General features: G+C 44.7%; 1 protein-coding gene across 2 annotated transcripts in view; it reads left to right on the forward strand.

Moving 5' to 3' along the window:
- lrrc56 (leucine rich repeat containing 56) overlaps nucleotides 1-18,871 on the forward strand; it is a 90,824-nt gene that overhangs the window by 53,168 nt on the left and 18,785 nt on the right. For both annotated transcript variants that reach the window (XM_033038876.1, XM_033038877.1), the window contains exons 6-7: nucleotides 543-740; nucleotides 18,545-18,722. In XM_033038876.1, coding sequence (XP_032894767.1) covers nucleotides 543-740; nucleotides 18,545-18,722 — 376 coding nt within the window. The remainder of the gene's footprint in view (nucleotides 1-542; nucleotides 741-18,544; nucleotides 18,723-18,871) is intronic.

Genomic DNA, 18,871 nt, shown 5'->3' on the forward strand with positions numbered 1-18,871 from the left:
GGACAGGAGGGGTTGATTATAAGGAGATATTGGATAGACCATGTTTTCCCTGAAGGAAAGGAGGCTGATAGGTAACATGATAGAAGTAAATAAAATGATGAGAGTCTGTGTCTGGTAGGGGAGTCTAAAACTAGAGGGGATAGGTTTAAGGTGAATGAGAAGATGGTTAAAGGTGATCTGCTACGACTCACTGAGTTCATTTTCAAGTATGTTTCCAATTAATTTATCACAGATGTTTGAATTAGTTTAAGGTCTTTAAATGTAGGAATATTACTGAGGAAAGGGGAGAATTTAAAGAGGTAAAATCATATCCCAGGCTGTCAATGGAAGCAAACTTATTTGGCTGCAGATTGCATGAATACTGGAGTTAATGACAAGTTTTAAAACTTGATCGGTAGATATCTGTTATTCAGGATGCGGAGTTAAGATGCCTGACTACAAATGACATATGGATCAACCATTCTAGGTGAGTGACAGAATTGGTTAAAGGGCCTGAATGGCCTCCTTGTTTCCGATGTTATATTCCCTTGCTTTCACTGCAGGAGCTGTATTTGGCGTACAATAATATTTCGGATGTTAGCCCGGTGAGTTTGCTGGAGCAGCTGGAAGTGCTGGACCTGGAGGGGAACAATATAGACGATATTGTACAGATCCATTACATCGCTCTGTGCAGTGAGCTGAACACCCTCACTTTGGAAGGCAACCCTTTCTGCTTTCGACAAAACCCAGGGGCCACAGAGGTAAAAAGAGCAAATTACTTTGACTGTAAGTGTGGTTATGATGGTTTCATTTTGTATTACAACCATCGACACTAATTTAGGAGCTACAGTAACATAGTGATTTTATAACTGGACTCGTAATCATAGGCTTGGACTGATGATCTGAAGATGTCTTTGAACTCAACATTGCACCTGGGAATTTAAATTCATAATTCAGTGAATATTAAATAACAATTATCAATAAAGGGGAATTGAAATACTTGAGGGAGAAAACAAAAATCAGTATTAAAACAGAAATACAAACAGACAAGAAGGCATAATGTTTGCCTGCATTGAGTACAGGATTTGGGACTTCATGTTACAACTGTACAAGACATTGGTGCAAATGCAACAGGAATATTGTGTGCAATTTGATGGCCTTATGATAGGAAGGATGTGATTGAGTTTGAGAATGCAGAATTGATTTACAACTCAGGCTTGAGATCTTGAGTTAAAAGGCCAAACTGGATATGTTGGAGCTATTTCCCCTGAAACAAAGGAGGCTGAAGGGTGACATGATAGAGGTTTATAAAATCACGAGGGGCATGGATAAGATGAATTGTCACAGTTTTTTTCCCAGGGTGGGATCTAAAACATGTTGATGGTGAGAGGGGAAAGATTTAAAAGGGACTGGAGAGAATGTTTTTCACACAGAGGGTGATGAGTAGATGAAATAACCAGCTAGAGTTCAGGTAGGTACAATTACAAAATGTAAAAGACATGTTCACAGATAGGAAAGGTTTAGAGGGATATGGGCCAAATTCAGACAAATGGGATTAGCTCAGGAAGACTCCTTGTTTGGCATGGATGAGTTGGGCAGAAGGGTCTGTATCCGTGCCATATAGTTTCATGGCTCAATAACTAGTATCATTAACCGACCATGAAAGTACCAGATGTTGTAAAAAGCCCGACTTGTTTGGTAAAGGAAGTCCACTTGCCTCTTCTGGCCTCCATGCCACTTCAGACACAGAGCAATGTGGTTGACTTTTAACTGCCGTGGAAATAGCCAAGCGAATCGTCTGGTGATTAGAGATGGATAATAAATGCTGGTCTTGTAAATGATGTCTGGGTCAGGTGAATAAACAAAACTAAAGATTGATGTTCCTGCAAAGAAAATGAGCGGCGTATAAAACATTTATTTACTTTGTTCTTTGTGGTGCTTAAATCTTTTCAAATTGTGAGCGAATGTGAAAGACATTAAGAGTTCAGTTGCTGGCCTCCTGGGGGGCTACTGACTGATTGAGGGAATGTTGCAGATAACGTGCTTCAGTCAGATTCTAACCTCGCAAGTTGCTGTAGATGCACGCAATGTAATTGTGAAAAGTTTGATAAATTCTGGGGGAAAAAAGGGACATGTAAGCCTTTTGCAAGACCATGGTGCACCAATTAATTCAAACTTATTTGAAAGAGGATTTCTGATCATATGTGCATACTTACTTGTCGACATTCTTTATCTATATAAGAAATATTTACCAATTAGTTTTACATTTTTATTCAAATATTATTTTTTTTCTTTCTCACTATATCCCACTCAGCTACTCCATGCATCTTCCCTATTACAGCAGAGCGGGGAACCAAGCTGTAATCTCGTAAAAAGACCAGCATTGCCAACATGTAATGACCCGAGTGATTTATTGATTTAGTGCTTTTATTTTAATACAAGTTCATCGAAAATGGTGCGGCATTCTTCTCTGCATTCTTTCTTTTTACCATTTTTGCACACTCGGGTAATGACATTGAATTCAATCTATTAGCTGCTGGCAGAATGAGTGTTGCAGAGCTAGGCAGCACTGGTTCATTTCACAGAGGGCTGATGTTCTGTGGAAAGGGAGAGTGCTGCATCTCCTACCTTGGTGTGCACCTAATGAAGATATCAGTGCACTGGGAATTGGCAACATTCCCAGCTGAGAGAACGGTCCATGGGCAGAATTTCACTCCAAGTGCTTCTGCCAAGTGATTACACTCCATCCCTGTCTTCAGATTGAGCCACAATGAAGAATTTCCTGATCAGTCTGAAAATCGGTTCCTACCCGAAATGGCATCTATCCATTCCCTCCACAGATGCTGCCTGACCCACTAAGTTGCTACAGCACTTTGTGTTTTGCTGAATGAGGAATTTCCTTGTTTTTTTCTTAATCTTAGATTACCTGATTTTTACACTTTGGCCGGTCTTTACACTGTTAAAATCCTTTTTTTTGGCTTAAAAAAAAATCCTTTATACCAAGACTCTAGTCTCAGCTCAGTTCACACAAGTAGGATCCTCTTCCCTGTCCCGGTGGTATATGAAATCATGAGGGACATAGATAAGGTGAAATGTCACAGTCTTTTCCACAGTCTTGTCTAGAACTTGAGGGCATAGGTTAATAGCACCTTCCAGTCTCTACCTAGTGCCAGAGTAGCTGGCAATTGCACCAAAAGGAGTGCGTCAGTGTACAAGGAAAATAGACTGAAAGGGTTACTGAAGCCCAGGTGGGCTGATGTCATGAGGGGAATTGATAATGGAGAAATACCGTGGGATTAAATTGCGTGTTAAGAGTCGAACCCTGACCACAGAGATGTCTACTGGTCAGAGACCTGCAGTCAGAATAACTCCCTTCCACCATGAGCCTCTGTTTTCAATGGGTAAACCAGTTCTAAATCCAAACTATCAAGTCACCTTGGATCTCATGCATCTAAACCTTATGGATTAACCTGCCAGAGGGCACTTCACCAAATGTCTTACTAAAATCTATGTGGACCACATCAACTGCCCCAACCTCATCAATCACCTTCATCACCTCTCCAAAATACTCAATCAAGTTATTAAGACGTGACCTGCCGTGGAAGAGAAGTAGTCCTGGAAGAACAAGATTAATGGACTGGCTGATCGCTCCTGTGCTTTGTACTATCTGTTTGCATAATGCATGAAGACATTTTCTGGTGCTGCATCAGTATCTGTGTGAGCAGCTGCCTGTGAATGTGGATTGACTATTCTTAACCACTGGGGGCAAATGCGAAACACAAACTGCTCCAAGCCTCCCAATTAGAGGTGAGTAATTTATCGGCAAGAAACCTGAATTTGCTCAATATTCATCACGTCCAATATCAGGCTGGCACACAGAACATCTTCCAGCATCGGTCTGACGTAGACAACGTCACTTCTGGGGATGGCCATAACTGACTCATCTTAGAAGATCGAACATAGGCCAATACAGCACAGGAACAGACCCTTCGGCTCACCATGACCTTGCCAAACATGATGCCAAGTTTGGTCCATATCCCACTAAACCTTTCCTATCCATGTACCTGTCCAAATAACTTTTAAACGTTGATATTGTCTCACCTCAACTACCTGGCAGCTCGATTCATATACTCAACATCCACTGTGTAGAAAATGGTGCCCCTCGTGTTCTTATTACATTTTTCCCCTCTGTCCTTAAGTCATGGGCTCTAGTTCTGGGAAAAAGAAGATGTGCATTCACCCTAACTATTCCCCTTCATGATTTTATGCACCTCTCAGTGGTGCAGCAGGTAGAGCTGTTGCCTCATGATGCCAAAGTCCTGGGTTCGATCCTGACCCTGGGTACAGTCTGTGTGGAGTTTGCACGTTCTCGCTGTGACCGTGTGGGATCCCTCCTGGTGCACTGGTTTGTACTTAATTGGCACCTGTAAAATTATCCCTGGTGTGTACGGAGGAAGTGGGAAAACATGGAACAGGTGATCGGTGTGGTCAATGTGGACTTGGTGGGCCTAAGGCCCTGCCCAACCTCTTGCCCTCAAGAGGCTCAGGCCCTCAAGTCCTGACAGCATTTCCATGAATCTTCTCTTAACTCTTTCCCGCCTAATGCTATCTTTCCTATAGCATGATGTCTAGCGGGTTGCACTTTTTTCTCAGGATAAGGAGGCCATTGGTTCATTCCATTGCAGAGATTTGAGAAAAAAATCCAGACGACCTCCAGTGTAGTCTTGAAGAAGCAGCTCACGGTTGGACATGCCGCTTCTCGAATGAAACATCAAAGTGAGGCCTGCTCTAACCCTTAATAAAGGATCCTATGGTGTTTGATCAAAATAGAATGGGGAGTAATTCCCACTGATCCCAGCTAATGTATGTCTGATACTCAACATTACAAAAGAGCACATTTTCTGATCATCATCTGTTGCTGTTTGTGGAAGCTTGCTGTGTCTAGATCGGCTGCCATATATCCTATGTTACAACAATGGCTATATTTTAAAAGCAATTCATTAGCCATAAAGCAATCTGGATGTCAACAACATTGCTGTTTTATGATGGCATAACCTTAAACCTTTTAGTGTATACTATTTTAATTATATATTTAATTTTTAACATGTATTATTTTAAGCGTTTTAATTATTAGTTTATGAAATTAGAAATTGATTAGTCACAAAATCAAAATGGGGGGGGGTTGTTTATTGATGTAAAAAAATTGGCGATAAATGTAGTTTAATTTTTCATTGATATGCTGACCGGCACCTTTTTTATCCATAAAAATAGCATGGGTGAAAAGTATTATGGAAATGTAAATCTTTTTTTTGTCAGTAACATTAGGTATTTTACACAGTTCCTTTAAAGGTTATTTCTATGATGCAAATAGATACTTCATCCCGCAGTTTATTCTGAGTGACTGTACTTGCATTTCCTGCAGGATGCATCAAACAGCACTTATCCCTCAAGAATTGTATATTAACGGAGCTTAGCATAAGTGCTTGATTGAAAGCTACGTTTTAACTAGGATCTGCACGTATCTATCATAGACTTTTAAAGACTCATGTGGATTACTCTTGAAGTATTATCATATCATTTATTTCCCTTAAGGATTTGAATCTACCTAGTGCATTTCACAATTCCTTTCTAAACATCCTAAAGTGCTTTAAACCAATGAGGTATTTTTGAAGGCAAATCATTGTTGTGATGCAGAAATAGAGGAGCCATCTTGTGCATAGCTACCACTAACAGCAAAGTGGCTGTGTAATGTTTTGGAATTGTTGATTGAAGGATAATGGAGTATAACGGGTAAGGCAGATCCGCTCATAGCCTGGATTAGTATGCAGATCTACGATATTGCAACCATTACAAATCTTTGTTGCAGAATATTGGGCAGCACAGTAGCGCAGCTGTTGGAGCCTCAGCCTCACAGCACCAGGTACTCGGGTTCGATCCTGAACTCGACAGCTGTTGTGTGGAGTTTGCACGTTTTCCCTGTGATCGCTTGGGTTTCATTCAGGTGCTTCAATTTCCTCCCACATCCCAAAGACATACAGGTTTGTAGGTTAATTGATCACTGTAAAATTACCCCTAATGTGTAGGGAGTGGATGAGAAAGTGAGATGACATAGAATTAGAGTGATCGGGTGATCGATGGTCAGCATGGACTCGGTGGGCCAAAGGGACAGTTTCTGTGAACTAAATTAAACTAAACTAAGGGCAGGATAGGCAGCTCAATGTTCCAGAGTACATTTATTTCAGATATAACAATTGGTATATAAAGGATATAAAAATTCTGGAGCAACTCAAAGAGTCAGGCAGCATCTGTGGAGAAAAATTGACAGACAACATTTCAGACTGAAGAAGTATTCCGGCCCAAATTGCTGTCAGTCCACTTCCATCTGCTGCCTGACCTGCTGAGTTCCACAGCAGTTTGTTTTTTACTCTGGATTCTGTGCTGTCCAGTGTCTCTGAGAAATATTCTAAATATAGTCAAAAAGGAAAAGGATGTATGTGTAAGTTTTAGGAAGCTGAAATCAGACAAGGCCTTTGAGGAATATAAAGGAAGCAGGAAAGAACAAATACAAAAATTAAGAGGGCTAAAAGTGGCCATGAAATGTCCTGGGCGAGTAGGCAGCAACTCTACCGGGGTGCCACCGTGCCGTATCATAGGAGTCAGGAAGTAGTGGTGGAGGGGTGTTTTTCTGACTGGAGGTCTGTGGTTAGTGATGTTCCGCCACGATTGGTGCTGGGTCATAAGATCATAAGTGATAGGAACAGATGATTCGACCCCATCAAGTCTACAGTATTCCGCCATTCAATCACGGCTGATCTATCTCTGTTGTTTGTAATACGATTGAGATGAAAATGTGGTCTGTTCAGTAAGTTTGCAGATGAAATGCAGATGGCACCTTTGACAGAGCAGCAGAGGCAGGACACCAACAAGGTAGAGTGAAGATGCAGGTCGGGAGCTTGTAATCAGACGAAGGCCAGTTCAGTTTAAAACACATACAAAAAGAAAAGCAAGTGATATTGATATTTGCGCTGTTGGTTGAATTTTGCTTTGTTTATCCAAATAATCTGCGTAGCATTATTGCTGATGTGAAGGTTGTACTCTGTAACTGCTTTCCTGAATCATTAATCTGACCACTCTGATAGCCTCGGCTTTTATTGCCAACTGTAATGAGAAAGGTTTTTATCGTTCACAAGGGACTAGTGAGTTACTGCTCTTCACAGAATCAGTCTGCAGCAAAAAAAAAATCACCTTATTTATAATAATAGCGCAGCATGTAACTTACATGTTGCAGAAGGGGAGAAATTGTAGAAGTTAAAAATTAATTTGCAGTCTTGGCTATAATCCACTGATTGAAGCATGGGAGACTGAGGTCTGAGTTTATTGAGGTGCACAGATTATGAGGAGCATGGATAAAGTGAACGCACATAGTCATGTTTATAAATTCATAGTCCTTTTCCCAAGGTAGAGTATTCTAAAACAAAGGACAAAGGACATTTATTGTCACATACACCATTTCTGGTGTAGTGAAATTTGAGTTGCCATTTGCAGCACACCAATGAAAGTAAGACACCACATTAAAGAAGAATTTAACATCTATATATTACTAAAAGTCTGTTGACCGGTTTTGGCGATCTGTGCTGCGATTTCCGAGAGAACGCCGCCACCTACTGCCGTCATTTTTGGCCACCTCGCTCAGAGCCCCCCTCCGCTGCATGTGTGCTGAGGATTTTTCCAGTCGAAAATGACAGAGATATTAATGATTTTACGAAATTCCCCATTCTCTCTGCTGCCCCCGCTGGCGGCAGGGGGAGGGACTATAAAACCAGGAAGTGGTGTGCCTCAATTAGTCTGCAAGTTGGAGGAAGGCAGAGGGTCACGTTTCTCTGAGCTGTGAATAACACTGAACATATGTCCACACAACTGTGAGTAACCCTTAATGTGGTTTGAAAATGAAAATATGGTTAAAGTAAAAAAGCACTGCCTGAAAATGGTTGTTTGGGGGGTTTGGGTTGAAATAAAAAGGCACTCTCTCTCCTCCCCCCCACCTCTCCTCTCCCCCCCCCCCTCCTCTCTCCACCCCCCCCCCCCCCCCCCCTCTCCTCTCTCCCCCCCTCTCCTCTCTCCACCCTCCTCTCCCCCTCTCCTCTCCCCCCCTCTCCTCTCCCCCCTCTCCTCTCCCCCCTCCTCTCCCCCCTCCTCTCCCCCCTCTCCTCTCCCCCCTTTCCTCTCCCCCCTCTCCTCTCCCCCCCTCTCCTCTCTCCCCCTCTCCTCTCTCCCCCCCTCCTCTCCCCCCCTCCTCTCCTCTCCACTCCCCCCTCTCTCTCCCCTCTTTTTCTCCCCCTCCTCCCCTCCATCCCCTCCCCCACCGTCCCTCCCCTAAACCCCCCTCCCCTCCACACACCCCTACCCCCTTCCCTCCACCCCCCTCCCTGCTCCCCACCTCTCCCCCTCACCTCACCCCCTCTCAGCACACCCCCTCACTCCCCCCTCTCCTCTCCCCCCCTCCTCTCCCTCTCCTCTCCCCCCCTCTCTCTTTCTCCCCTCTTTTTCTCCCACTCCTCCCCTCCATCCCCTCCCCCACCGTGCCTCCCCTAAACCCCCCCTCCCCTCCACACACCCTACCCCCTTCCCTCCACCCTCCCTGCTCCTCACCTCTCCCCTCCCTCACCTCTCCCCTCCCTCTCCCCCCTTCCCTCACCTCTCCCCCCCTCTCTCCCCCTCACTCTCACCCTCTCTCTCTCCTCCCCTCCACCCCCACCTTCCCCTCTCACCCACCCTCCCTCTTCTCCTCCTCGCCACCCCCCTCTCCCTCTTGCCCCTCTCTCTGTGTCTCTGCCCCTTCTCTCTCTGCCCTCACTCTCTACCCCCCCCCCCCCCTCTCCCCCTCTCTAGATGTGACTGCAAGTTGGGGGCTATGCGTCAGTAGATAGGGTGGTTATGGGGTAAAAGGAGCAAATTAATAATATTAATATAATATCAAGGGGGGTAATTAGCGTGAGTGCGGGGGGGGGGGGGGGGGGATAGTTAGTGTGTGTGACGCTGCATGCCGCCCCCCCACAACCGCACGTTGGGGGAACAGACCCAACGGGTCTGCACTTGGTCTAGTAAAACATAAAAACGAGATTGTATAGGCCTGTGAGAGGTTTAAAAGGGAACTCAGCACTATTTTTTCACACAGTCTGGAATGAGAAGTGAGAGGAAAGTAGAGAGAGCAGATACAATTACAATGTTTCAAGATATTTGGGCAGATATATGAATAGCAAGGGTTTAAAGGGCTATGGGCCAAATGCAGGAAATTGAGACCAGCTCAATATGCTAACTTGGTTGGCATGGACAAGGTGCACCAAAGGGCCTGCATTCCGTGCGGTGTGAATCGTTCAGTTTGGCCAAAATCAAACAATTGAGCACACAACAGGTAAATCACAACAGTTGGTATTGTTGATGGTACACAAAAAAGCTGGAGAAACTCAGCGGGTGCAGCAGCATGGTATTGTTGATGTTTGACTAATGCCCCTGTCCCACTTAGGAAACCTGAACGGAAACCTCTGGAGACTTTGTGCCCCACCCAAGGTTTCCGTGCGGTTCCCGGAGGTTTTTGTCAGTCTCCTTACCTGCTTCCACTACCTGCAACCTCAGGCAAACACCTGCAACCTCCGGGAACTGCACGGAAACCTTGGGTGGGGCGTAAAGTTTCCAGAGGTTTCCGTTCAGGTTTCCTAAGTGGGACAGGGGCATAAGGTTTCAAAACATGACACTGAGTTTTCATGCAATATTAAATAAAGTGAAGGGGGAGAGCAATTATAAGTTGGAATCCAAGAGGTGGGTGGGATAGATTATTGGTTGTATTGTTGTATTTGAATTTGGTTAAAATGGAACCAAATTTGATGGTCCCCAAATCAAAAGCCTGGTACTATTCCAAGGAAGTATTGGCAAATTCGACACAATGACTCGGTGAACTATATAACTTAAACATTATTATTACAACAGATAAACTGGCCACATTTCATTGCTTTTAAGAGCAAGTTAGTTCTTTCACTTTCTTCATGACAAGATTGACTAGTTTAGTTTAGTTTATTGTCACATGTACCGAGATACAGTGAAAAGCTTTTTATTGTGTGCAAACCATGCAGCAGAAAGACTGAAAGTACTGCGTTAGTACTCTTAGTAGTAAACACCTTTGAGGTACCATTAAATCATTTGTTCTTCCTTGTTTATTCGTAAGGTTCAACTTGATTGGATCTCGGTCTTTATGTGGAAGGCTCAGTCTGAAGAAGGGTCCAGATCCGAATCATCATCTATCCATTCCTTCTCCAGATGCCATCTGACCTCCTAACTTGCTCCAGCACTTTGTGTTTGGTTAAAATTCCAGCATCTGCAGTTTCTTATATCTCTCTTTGTGTACTTCCTTGACCATATGGACATAATGTTTATTCCCCAGTGATTAAGTATCCTTTGGGTGTTCCTGATACAAAGTTGTTTATTCCTAATCCATTTACTCATTAGGACGGTCTCTACCTTAGACATGCAGCAGTCATGTCATATAAATAGTTTCTGAGATTGCTGAGGAAGCTTCACCTACACTCCACTCCCCCCAGCCCCCACTCCCACTCCTCACTTTTCTGAAATACTACTGTTGTTTATAGATGCAATCCTCTAGTTCGTTCCTATTGACAAAATCCTTTATTTTTCCTACTGTCAGTGTAAGATGAATGGGTCTGTAACTCCCTCTGGTTGGTTTGTCTGTTGTAATGCAGATACTTTTATGACTTGTTTCTAAAACAATGGTATGAGCATCGAATTCTCCAATTTCAAATAATACTGCCCATACCTACCTTTTTTCCAGAGCCCCTTCCCCACCACAACACACTGGTACACACACATTTCTCCCACCATCTCCCTGCTCCTCTCCCCACACCCATATGCTCACCTCCCATCCCATTTCCACAAATCTCTTTTATCCATTCTTTTTCTCCTCCATTCTGTCCCCTTCTACACACCCTCTGGCTTTACATTTCACTCCTCTTCATTCTTATTTGACTCCCTTTTGTCTCCTTTTCACCTTTGTCAATTATTTGGACAGATATATGAACAGGAAGAATTTAGAGTGTTATCTGCCAAATGCAGGCAAATAGGATTAGCTAGTGGATAGCCACGGATAAGGTGGGCTGAAGGGCCTGTTTCCGTGTAATACATCTCCATGACTATTCAGTTTTCTGATTTAGGTATTATTCTCTATTATTTGTAATTCACCTTGTCTTGTTATCTTTCTATTCCCTTTCTTAAAGACTGAGGAAATAATTGTTAATTTAAACTGTAGACGGAGTTTATTCATCACAGCTTTACAAAACCAGCAGGCAGGCGAACAATCTCTCCAAAACCTGCTGTCTCTCAGTGCTGTTGTAACACGAGCCTGCAAATAGACACATAAAGAGTAACAGCACTAAAAGAGCAATTATTGTCCACAGTCCAATCCTGCATTTAACACATCTGTTACACATGACTGCTTCAGAGGTTACAAGGCTGCACTAAGCCGCAAGAGTAAAGCCTGAGTGATCTCCGTCCGCTTGGGTTTTTCTGCTTTTTGTGAAGCTTGAGGTCACTATTAGTCACACAGGCCGATATTATGTGCTTATACCATATGGAATGATATATCTCTTGCTTTTGAGGAAGTTGCAACCATGGGAAATGAAAACCATTGCACGTTCCGCAGGAGCCTTTAGCGACTCCAGTTCACCACACCTGATCAGAATAAACCAGTGTCACGTATTATATCTTGTTATTCCTAAAATGACTTTTTATTTTCTTCAATCGCTTCATTTGGCAGCGCGTTCTACAATACAGTCATTGGGTAAGGAAATATCTCAAACTTGGATTATTTTCTGTAGAGCCTCGAAGCTGAGGGAGGACCTGATGGAAGTATATAAAATTATGAGAGGCATAGATATGGTTGGCAGTCAGAACCTTTTTTTCCAGAGTGGAAATATCAAAGACTAGAGGGCAAAGGTGGAGGAGTAACATTTAAAGGAGATGTGCAGGGCAAGTTTTTCACACAGAGGGTGGTGAGTGCCTGTAACATGACTTTGTGCACTCTAGTTTTTGATTCTCCCATATGGAAATTTTCATTTCTCATTCCCATTTTCTCTTTATCCACGCTACTCCTAACAGATCTTTGAGCCTTGTGACATGAAACACCAGTTGACCCCAGGGCTCCTGCTGAGCTACTCAAACAGATTATGATCAATCTTCAACTCAGCCTCCTTTCCATGTTGATTGACCTCTTTAGCATTAAAAAAATCTATCAGTCTGCAGTTTGATACCGAGGGATGATCAGCCATGATCATATTGAATGGCGGTGCAGGCTCGAAGGGCCAAATGGCCTACTCCTGCACCTATTTTCTATGTTTCTATTCCAATATTCATAACTCTCTGAGTAAAGTAATATCTCCTCATCTCAATTCTATATGGGCAATCTTCATTCTGAGGGGGTGCCCTAGATCTAGACTCTCCAGTTAGGGGACGTAGTTACTCAACATCAAGCCACCTCTTCATTTTGTTTCACTGAGATCATCCCTCATCTCTGGAGCATAGAAGCCATCCTATTCCATGTAGCGGCCTAGGTGGATATTAGAATGAGAGACATCCCGAATGTTGTGACTGGGATTTGTGTAGATTGCTGAGCACAATGAGAGGAAGTGACAAGATGATGCGCTGAGGTTACAGGCAGGAGAGGTTTAGCTGAGCTGGTGGTGGATGGGAGGCCAGCCTGGAGAGTGCAAGATGGTTTTGGTGGAAGTGAATAAGCCACTCAGCTCTTTGATTTTTTTAAATGATTACATGATTTTAAAAATTTGTGTCGGGACCCTTCCGACTAAAGAAGGCTCCCCACCCAAAATGTCACCTATCCATAGATAGACATGAAATTCTGAAGTAACTTGTGTCAGAACCCTTCTGCAGACATGTTTGACGTTGAAACCCCGGTCACCTATCCACGTGCTCCACAGATATTGCTTGACCCGCTGAGTTACTTTATGTCCTTTTGTGTAAACTAGCATCTGCAGTTCCTTGTTTTTAACACTAAAGATTTAACCAGGATATTACTGAAAATAATAGTCCTGAGTTGCTTAAGTTCTAAATTATCTCTAATGCCGTTCTGTAATGCCTATCACGCAACAATCCCAGCTGATTGAAATACATTTGGACAGATACTGTATATGATAGGAAGGGTTTGGAGGGCTATGAGTCAAATGCAGGCAAATGTAACTAGCCCAGTATGTCAAATGTGGTTGGCATGGACAAGGTGAGCTGAAGAGTCTGTTTCTGTGGTGTACATCTCTATGACTATGATGAATGAAAGTAAACAGGACCCAACACATGCTTTAGCACTTCTTCACTGATCACATATTTCTGTGCAACATTCTGTGAAATCTGAAGGTATAGTGAGGCAATCTGCACTGTATTCATGACAGCTGCTTTAATGTACTGGGTAATGGTTCCTCTTTAGATGAGCAGATAAGTGAAATTCATAGCAGATGTTTGGGAGTGAAATAATACTGTACATTATTTAATGGATGCTGCTGGCTAAAGGCATTTGACCAAACGGAGATCACTAAGAGTTACCTGGGTTGGTGTGTTTGAGTTATAGAGAGAGGTTGGACAGGCAGGAACTTTTTTGTAGTATAGGAAGCTGGGGGAGGCGGGTGACATTATGTAGGTGTATAAGGTCATGAAGGGCATGGATAAAGTGAACAGACTTTTTCATAGGTCAAAGATTCTAAACTAGGTTTAAGGTGAGAGGAGAGAGATTTAAGAGGAACCTCGAGGGCAACCTTTTCACTGAGAGGGTAGTCTGTATCTGTAAAGAGCTGCCAGATAAACTATAGAACCATATACAATCAGGATTTTTAAAAGACATTCGGACAAATAAATGGATCGAAACAGTTTCGAGGGATATGGGCCAATTGCAGGCAAATGGGACTAGCCCAGGCATGGACAAGGTGGATGGAAGAGCCTGTTACATTCTGTACAGTTCTATGACTATGAAAACACGTACCAGTGTGATTCAGGCTTTTTACGCATGTTAATATTTGGATACCTTTTTGAACTATTTTGAAACATTAGACGCTGAGACAAGATCCGTTCTGATTCCTGGTCATTGAACCAGTCAAGACCGGACCTTTGACCATGTCGGTATTTGAATTTTGTTTTTAGAATGAGGATTCCAGCGCGGTTATTTGCAAACCAGCAGGAGATGGCCTTCACTGATGGAGGGTTTGTCTTTCCAGCTGGACTTCACCTCCTGAAGCAGTAACTGCTGCTTCCTTCATTTCAGCCCACCCCCTATCTGCTGCTGTGTTGCATGCCATAGCTTTAGATGCAGTCCCAGTTGAGAGCCTTCTACACAAGTTCTTGACTAGGGGTCCTCAGAAGGAATGTCTACTCAATGATCTCTCCACTTCAGCAATAATATTAGTGGGGTGTTTCAATACACCACAGTTTAGCTTCATTTCTGGAATCAGTACCCGATCTTCCAACCTACCTCATTGCAAACATTGGACTGTGACTAACATTACAATATTGAGCACTATATTCTGCACTCTGTTATTTTTTTCTTTGCACTAGCTGTTATACCTACGTATGGCTTGATGAAGGTATGCACTATATGATTTGACTGGATGCATGCAAACAAAGTTTGTCACTATATCTCGGTACACATGACAATAATAAACCAATGTCAATACCAATTATTTTTATTTCATCGATTAGATATTGGATATAGAGCCACGTGTTGGACGTGAGATCTCCACATCTATCTATCTATCTATCTATCTATCTATCTATCTATCTATCTATCTATCTATCTATCTATCTATCTATCTATCTATCTATCTATCTATCTATCTATCTATCTATCTATCTATCTATCTATCTATCTATCTATCTATCTATCTCTATATCTATCTCTATATCTATCTATATCTATCTATCACTAAAACTACATATACACCTACTGGATTATCTATATAACTAAAAGTCTCATCTTGACCTTATCCTGCCTGCGCTGTATATTGATTTTAATAAAAAATACTACCATATATTGCTATGATTTTTGGTCATCTTACTCATAGTCCTCCGCTGAGGCAGCCCGAGGATTTTTCCGATCGATGAATAATAAAAAAGTTATGAATGTTTAAAAAATATTGAGATCAGCTGATTGGTCCTCACACCTGTCAATCACCATGAAGAAGTTAACGCCCCTTCCTGGAGGGGCAGGACTATAAAATCCCGGATGCCTGGACGTGAATCAGTCACTCTGGAAGATGGCGAGGGAGAGGCCACAACTGTGATTCTGCTGTGAGTCAACTGAACTGTGAGTCTACTGAACTGTGAGTCTACTGAACTGTGAGTCTGCAATATACTTGCAATAAATTATTTGTTAGCCCTTAATGAAAATAAAATGAGTTGTTTGGCCTGCCCTGTGCTTGAAACTGAAATGGCAATGGAAATGAAATGAAATGAAAATGAGATGGGTTGTTTGGCCTGCCCTGTGCTTGAAACTGAAATGACAATGGAAATGAAAATGAGATGAGTTGTTTGGCCTGCCCTGTGCTTGAAACTGAAATGGCAATGGAAATGAAATACCCAGTATTTTTCTCCCCCTTCATTGGCTCCCTGTGAGATCCAGGCCGGGATAGACTTTCCTCCTTCATTGCTATGATCTGCAGAAATAGAAGAAAAATGTCTAAAATTGATTCCCCACTCTCTCCCCCTTCTCTCTCACAGAGTCTCTCACCTGTTTTGGGCAAAAATTCTGGCAGTTTCTGAGCTGCCAGCCCACCAGCCCTGAGTGGCTGAGCTGCCAGCCCACCAGGCCTGAGTGACTGAGCTGCCAGCCCACCAGGCCTGAGTGGCTGAGCTGCCAGCCCACCAGGCCTGAGTGACTGAGCTGCCGGCCCACCAGGCCTGAGTGACTGAGCTGCCAGCCCACCAGGCCTGAGTGACTGAGCTGCCAGCGCACCAGGCCTGAGTGACTGAGCTGCCAGCGCACCAGGCCTGAGAGACTGAACTGCCAGCCCACCAGGCCTGAGTGACTGAGCTGCCAGCCCACCAGGCCTGAGTGACTGACCTGCCAGCCCACCAGGCCTGATTGACTGAGCTGCCAGCCCAAGAATCCATTTGGCCTAATACTAAGAATCCACTTAGTCTAATACATAACTAAAACCTTCGCCGCCGCCGTTGCAGTAACTCACCCTTACGGCCTTCTCGGAGGAGATCTTCTGCACCAGCTCATCGAAAGTTATGCTGCCCACTGTGACGAACACCGACTCCATCCCTCCTACCCCCCGCATCCCGGTGGCGGCAGCTGCAGCGAGCAGGCAGGCAGCTAGTGAGGACGCGCCGAGCGGTAGCAGCTATGATCTGCAGAAATAGAAGAAAAATGTCTAAAATTGATTCCCCACTCTCTCCCCCTTCTCTCTCACAGAGTCTCTCACCTGTTTTGGGCAAAAATTCTGGCAGTTTCTGAGCTGCCAGCCCACCAGCCCTGAGTGGCTGAGCTGCCAGCCCACCAGGCCTGAGTGACTGAGCTGCCAGCCCACCAGGCCTGAGTGGCTGAGCTGCCAGCCCACCAGGCCTGAGTGACTGAGCTGCCGGCCCACCAGGCCTGAGTGACTGAGCTGCCAGCCCACCAGGCCTGAGTGACTGAGCTGCCAGCGCACCAGGCCTGAGTGACTGAGCTGCCAGCGCACCAGGCCTGAGAGACTGAACTGCCAGCCCACCAGGCCTGAGTGACTGAGCTGCCAGCCCACCAGGCCTGAGTGACCGACCTGCCAGCCCACCAGGCCTGATTGACTGAGCTGCCAGCCCAAGAATCCATTTGGCCTAATACTAAGAATCCACTTAGTCTAATACATAACTAAAACCTTCGCCGCCGCCGTTGCAGTAACTCACCCTTACGGCCTTCTCGGAGGAGATCTTCTGCACCAGCTCATCGAAAGTTATGCTGCCCACTGTGACGAACACCGACTCCATCCCTCCTACCCCCCGCATCCCGGTGGCGGCAGCTGCAGCGAGCAGGCAGGCAGCTAGTGAGGACGCGCCGAGCGGTAGCAGCGTGCGGGTGAGCAGGGCGGGGACGGGCCGAGCGGCAGCAGCAGCGGGCGGTCGGACGAGGACTGGCCGTGCGGCAGCTATTGCCGGAGTGGGGAGAGGGAGGGAGGGAGAGTCGCGTTGCAGGGTGGCCAAGCAGGTTGCGCGGAGTTTGAGTAACACACACGATGCAAACTTGTCCAATCGTCAAGTCAATGGGATCTAAACCACAGCTAACAATGAATGACCTGTGGATTAAGGAACTGCAGATGCTGCTTTTTATGGATGGAGGGAGGGAGGGAGGGAGGGAGTGACTGAGGGTAGGGGAAAGGAGAGGGAGGGAGACGTGAGGGAGGGATTGGGGGAGAGGAGGAGGAGAGGGGAAAGATCCTGGGGAGGTGAGGACGGAGAGTGGGGGGATTGAGGGAGAGGAAGGGGTAGAGAGGGAGAGGGGGAAAGTGGGGGAGGTGAGGAGAGTGGGGGAGGAGGGGGGAGTGGGGGAGGTATGGAGCGAGGAATAGAGGGAGGGAAGGCAGTGGGGGAGGTCAGGAGGGATAGTGGGTGAGGATAGGGGGAGTTGTGAAGTGGGGGATAGAGGGATAGGATGGGGGTAGGGAGGGGAGAGGAGTTATGAACGGAGTGACTGAGGGTAAGGGAAAGGAGAGGGAGGGATTGGGGGAGGGGAAAGAAGAGGGAGGGTGAAGAGGAGGGGGAGGGAGGGCTGGGGGATGAGGGGAAATGAGCCATGCCTGCGCGGTTGGGGGCTATGCGTGAGTGGTGCACTATTGCATTGGGGGGAGGGGTTGCATTGGGGGAACGGGTGAGTGGTGGAATACTGCATTGGGGAACGGGTTGCGTTGGGGGACCAGGCCTCCCGTGTGACAGGGACCCAACGGGTCCCACTTAGTCTAGTTTGTATTAAATGTAAATTCACAAACATTCAGCAATTCTGTGCAGCTTGCAATAAAATGTTTAATGGATGTGTTGATGCACATGCCATTGACCCGGTACATCAGTGGTCACGATAACCACTTTTCCATCTCTCTTTAACTGTCTACTGCTCTCCCATTTATCACCAAAATAGCTCAACAAATTGGATCTAGCAGCCGTGGTTGTGTGAATTTCTGTGGATATAATCTCTTGGGAAATGTTACTGCGTCAAAGGCATTAGATAAATACAACACGTTGTTTCCAGTCAATGCAAGGGAGATACGGAAAGAGCATCACTTTTTATCTATGATAAAATAGCAAGAAAAGGAATATCAGTTCCATGGAAGCATTGACTTCCCATACACAGGAGCAGGTTCACATTCATTCATTAATGGGACGTGGGAGTTCCTGGCAAGACGAGCCTTTATTGCCCATCACTAATTGCCCTTGAGAAAGTGATGTGCCGTTGCGGTCATTGTGGTTTGACATTTTGTTTTGCTCATTTGTCATATTGGAAATAATTGTAATTTTTTGTTATTTTCCATGACCTCAGGATTCAAATGGTAACTACAGGGAGGCTGTCAAAAAGCTCATTCCACACTTGAAGTATTTGGACGACATTCCTGTGAGTGAGACCGGCATTCAGTCTAACAGTACCGTCAGTAAGGATTGGCTTATTGTGAAGGAAGCCATTAAGGATGGCATCTCTGCTGAGGATCTTGAAAATCTAGGTCTGTGGAATAACTCTCAAGTGAACATTATAAACGCCACAAATACCCATGAGCTGTGCTCAATAACAGGAAAGGCATAATTATTTCTAGTATCTTGTTTAAAACTTACTTGTGCTGCTGAAAATCTATGTGCCAAAGTGGTGATGGAT

This window comes from Amblyraja radiata, chromosome 20 (assembly GCF_010909765.2).
Source record: "Amblyraja radiata isolate CabotCenter1 chromosome 20, sAmbRad1.1.pri, whole genome shotgun sequence".
In the NCBI taxonomy this organism is placed as follows: Eukaryota; Metazoa; Chordata; class Chondrichthyes; order Rajiformes; family Rajidae; genus Amblyraja; species Amblyraja radiata.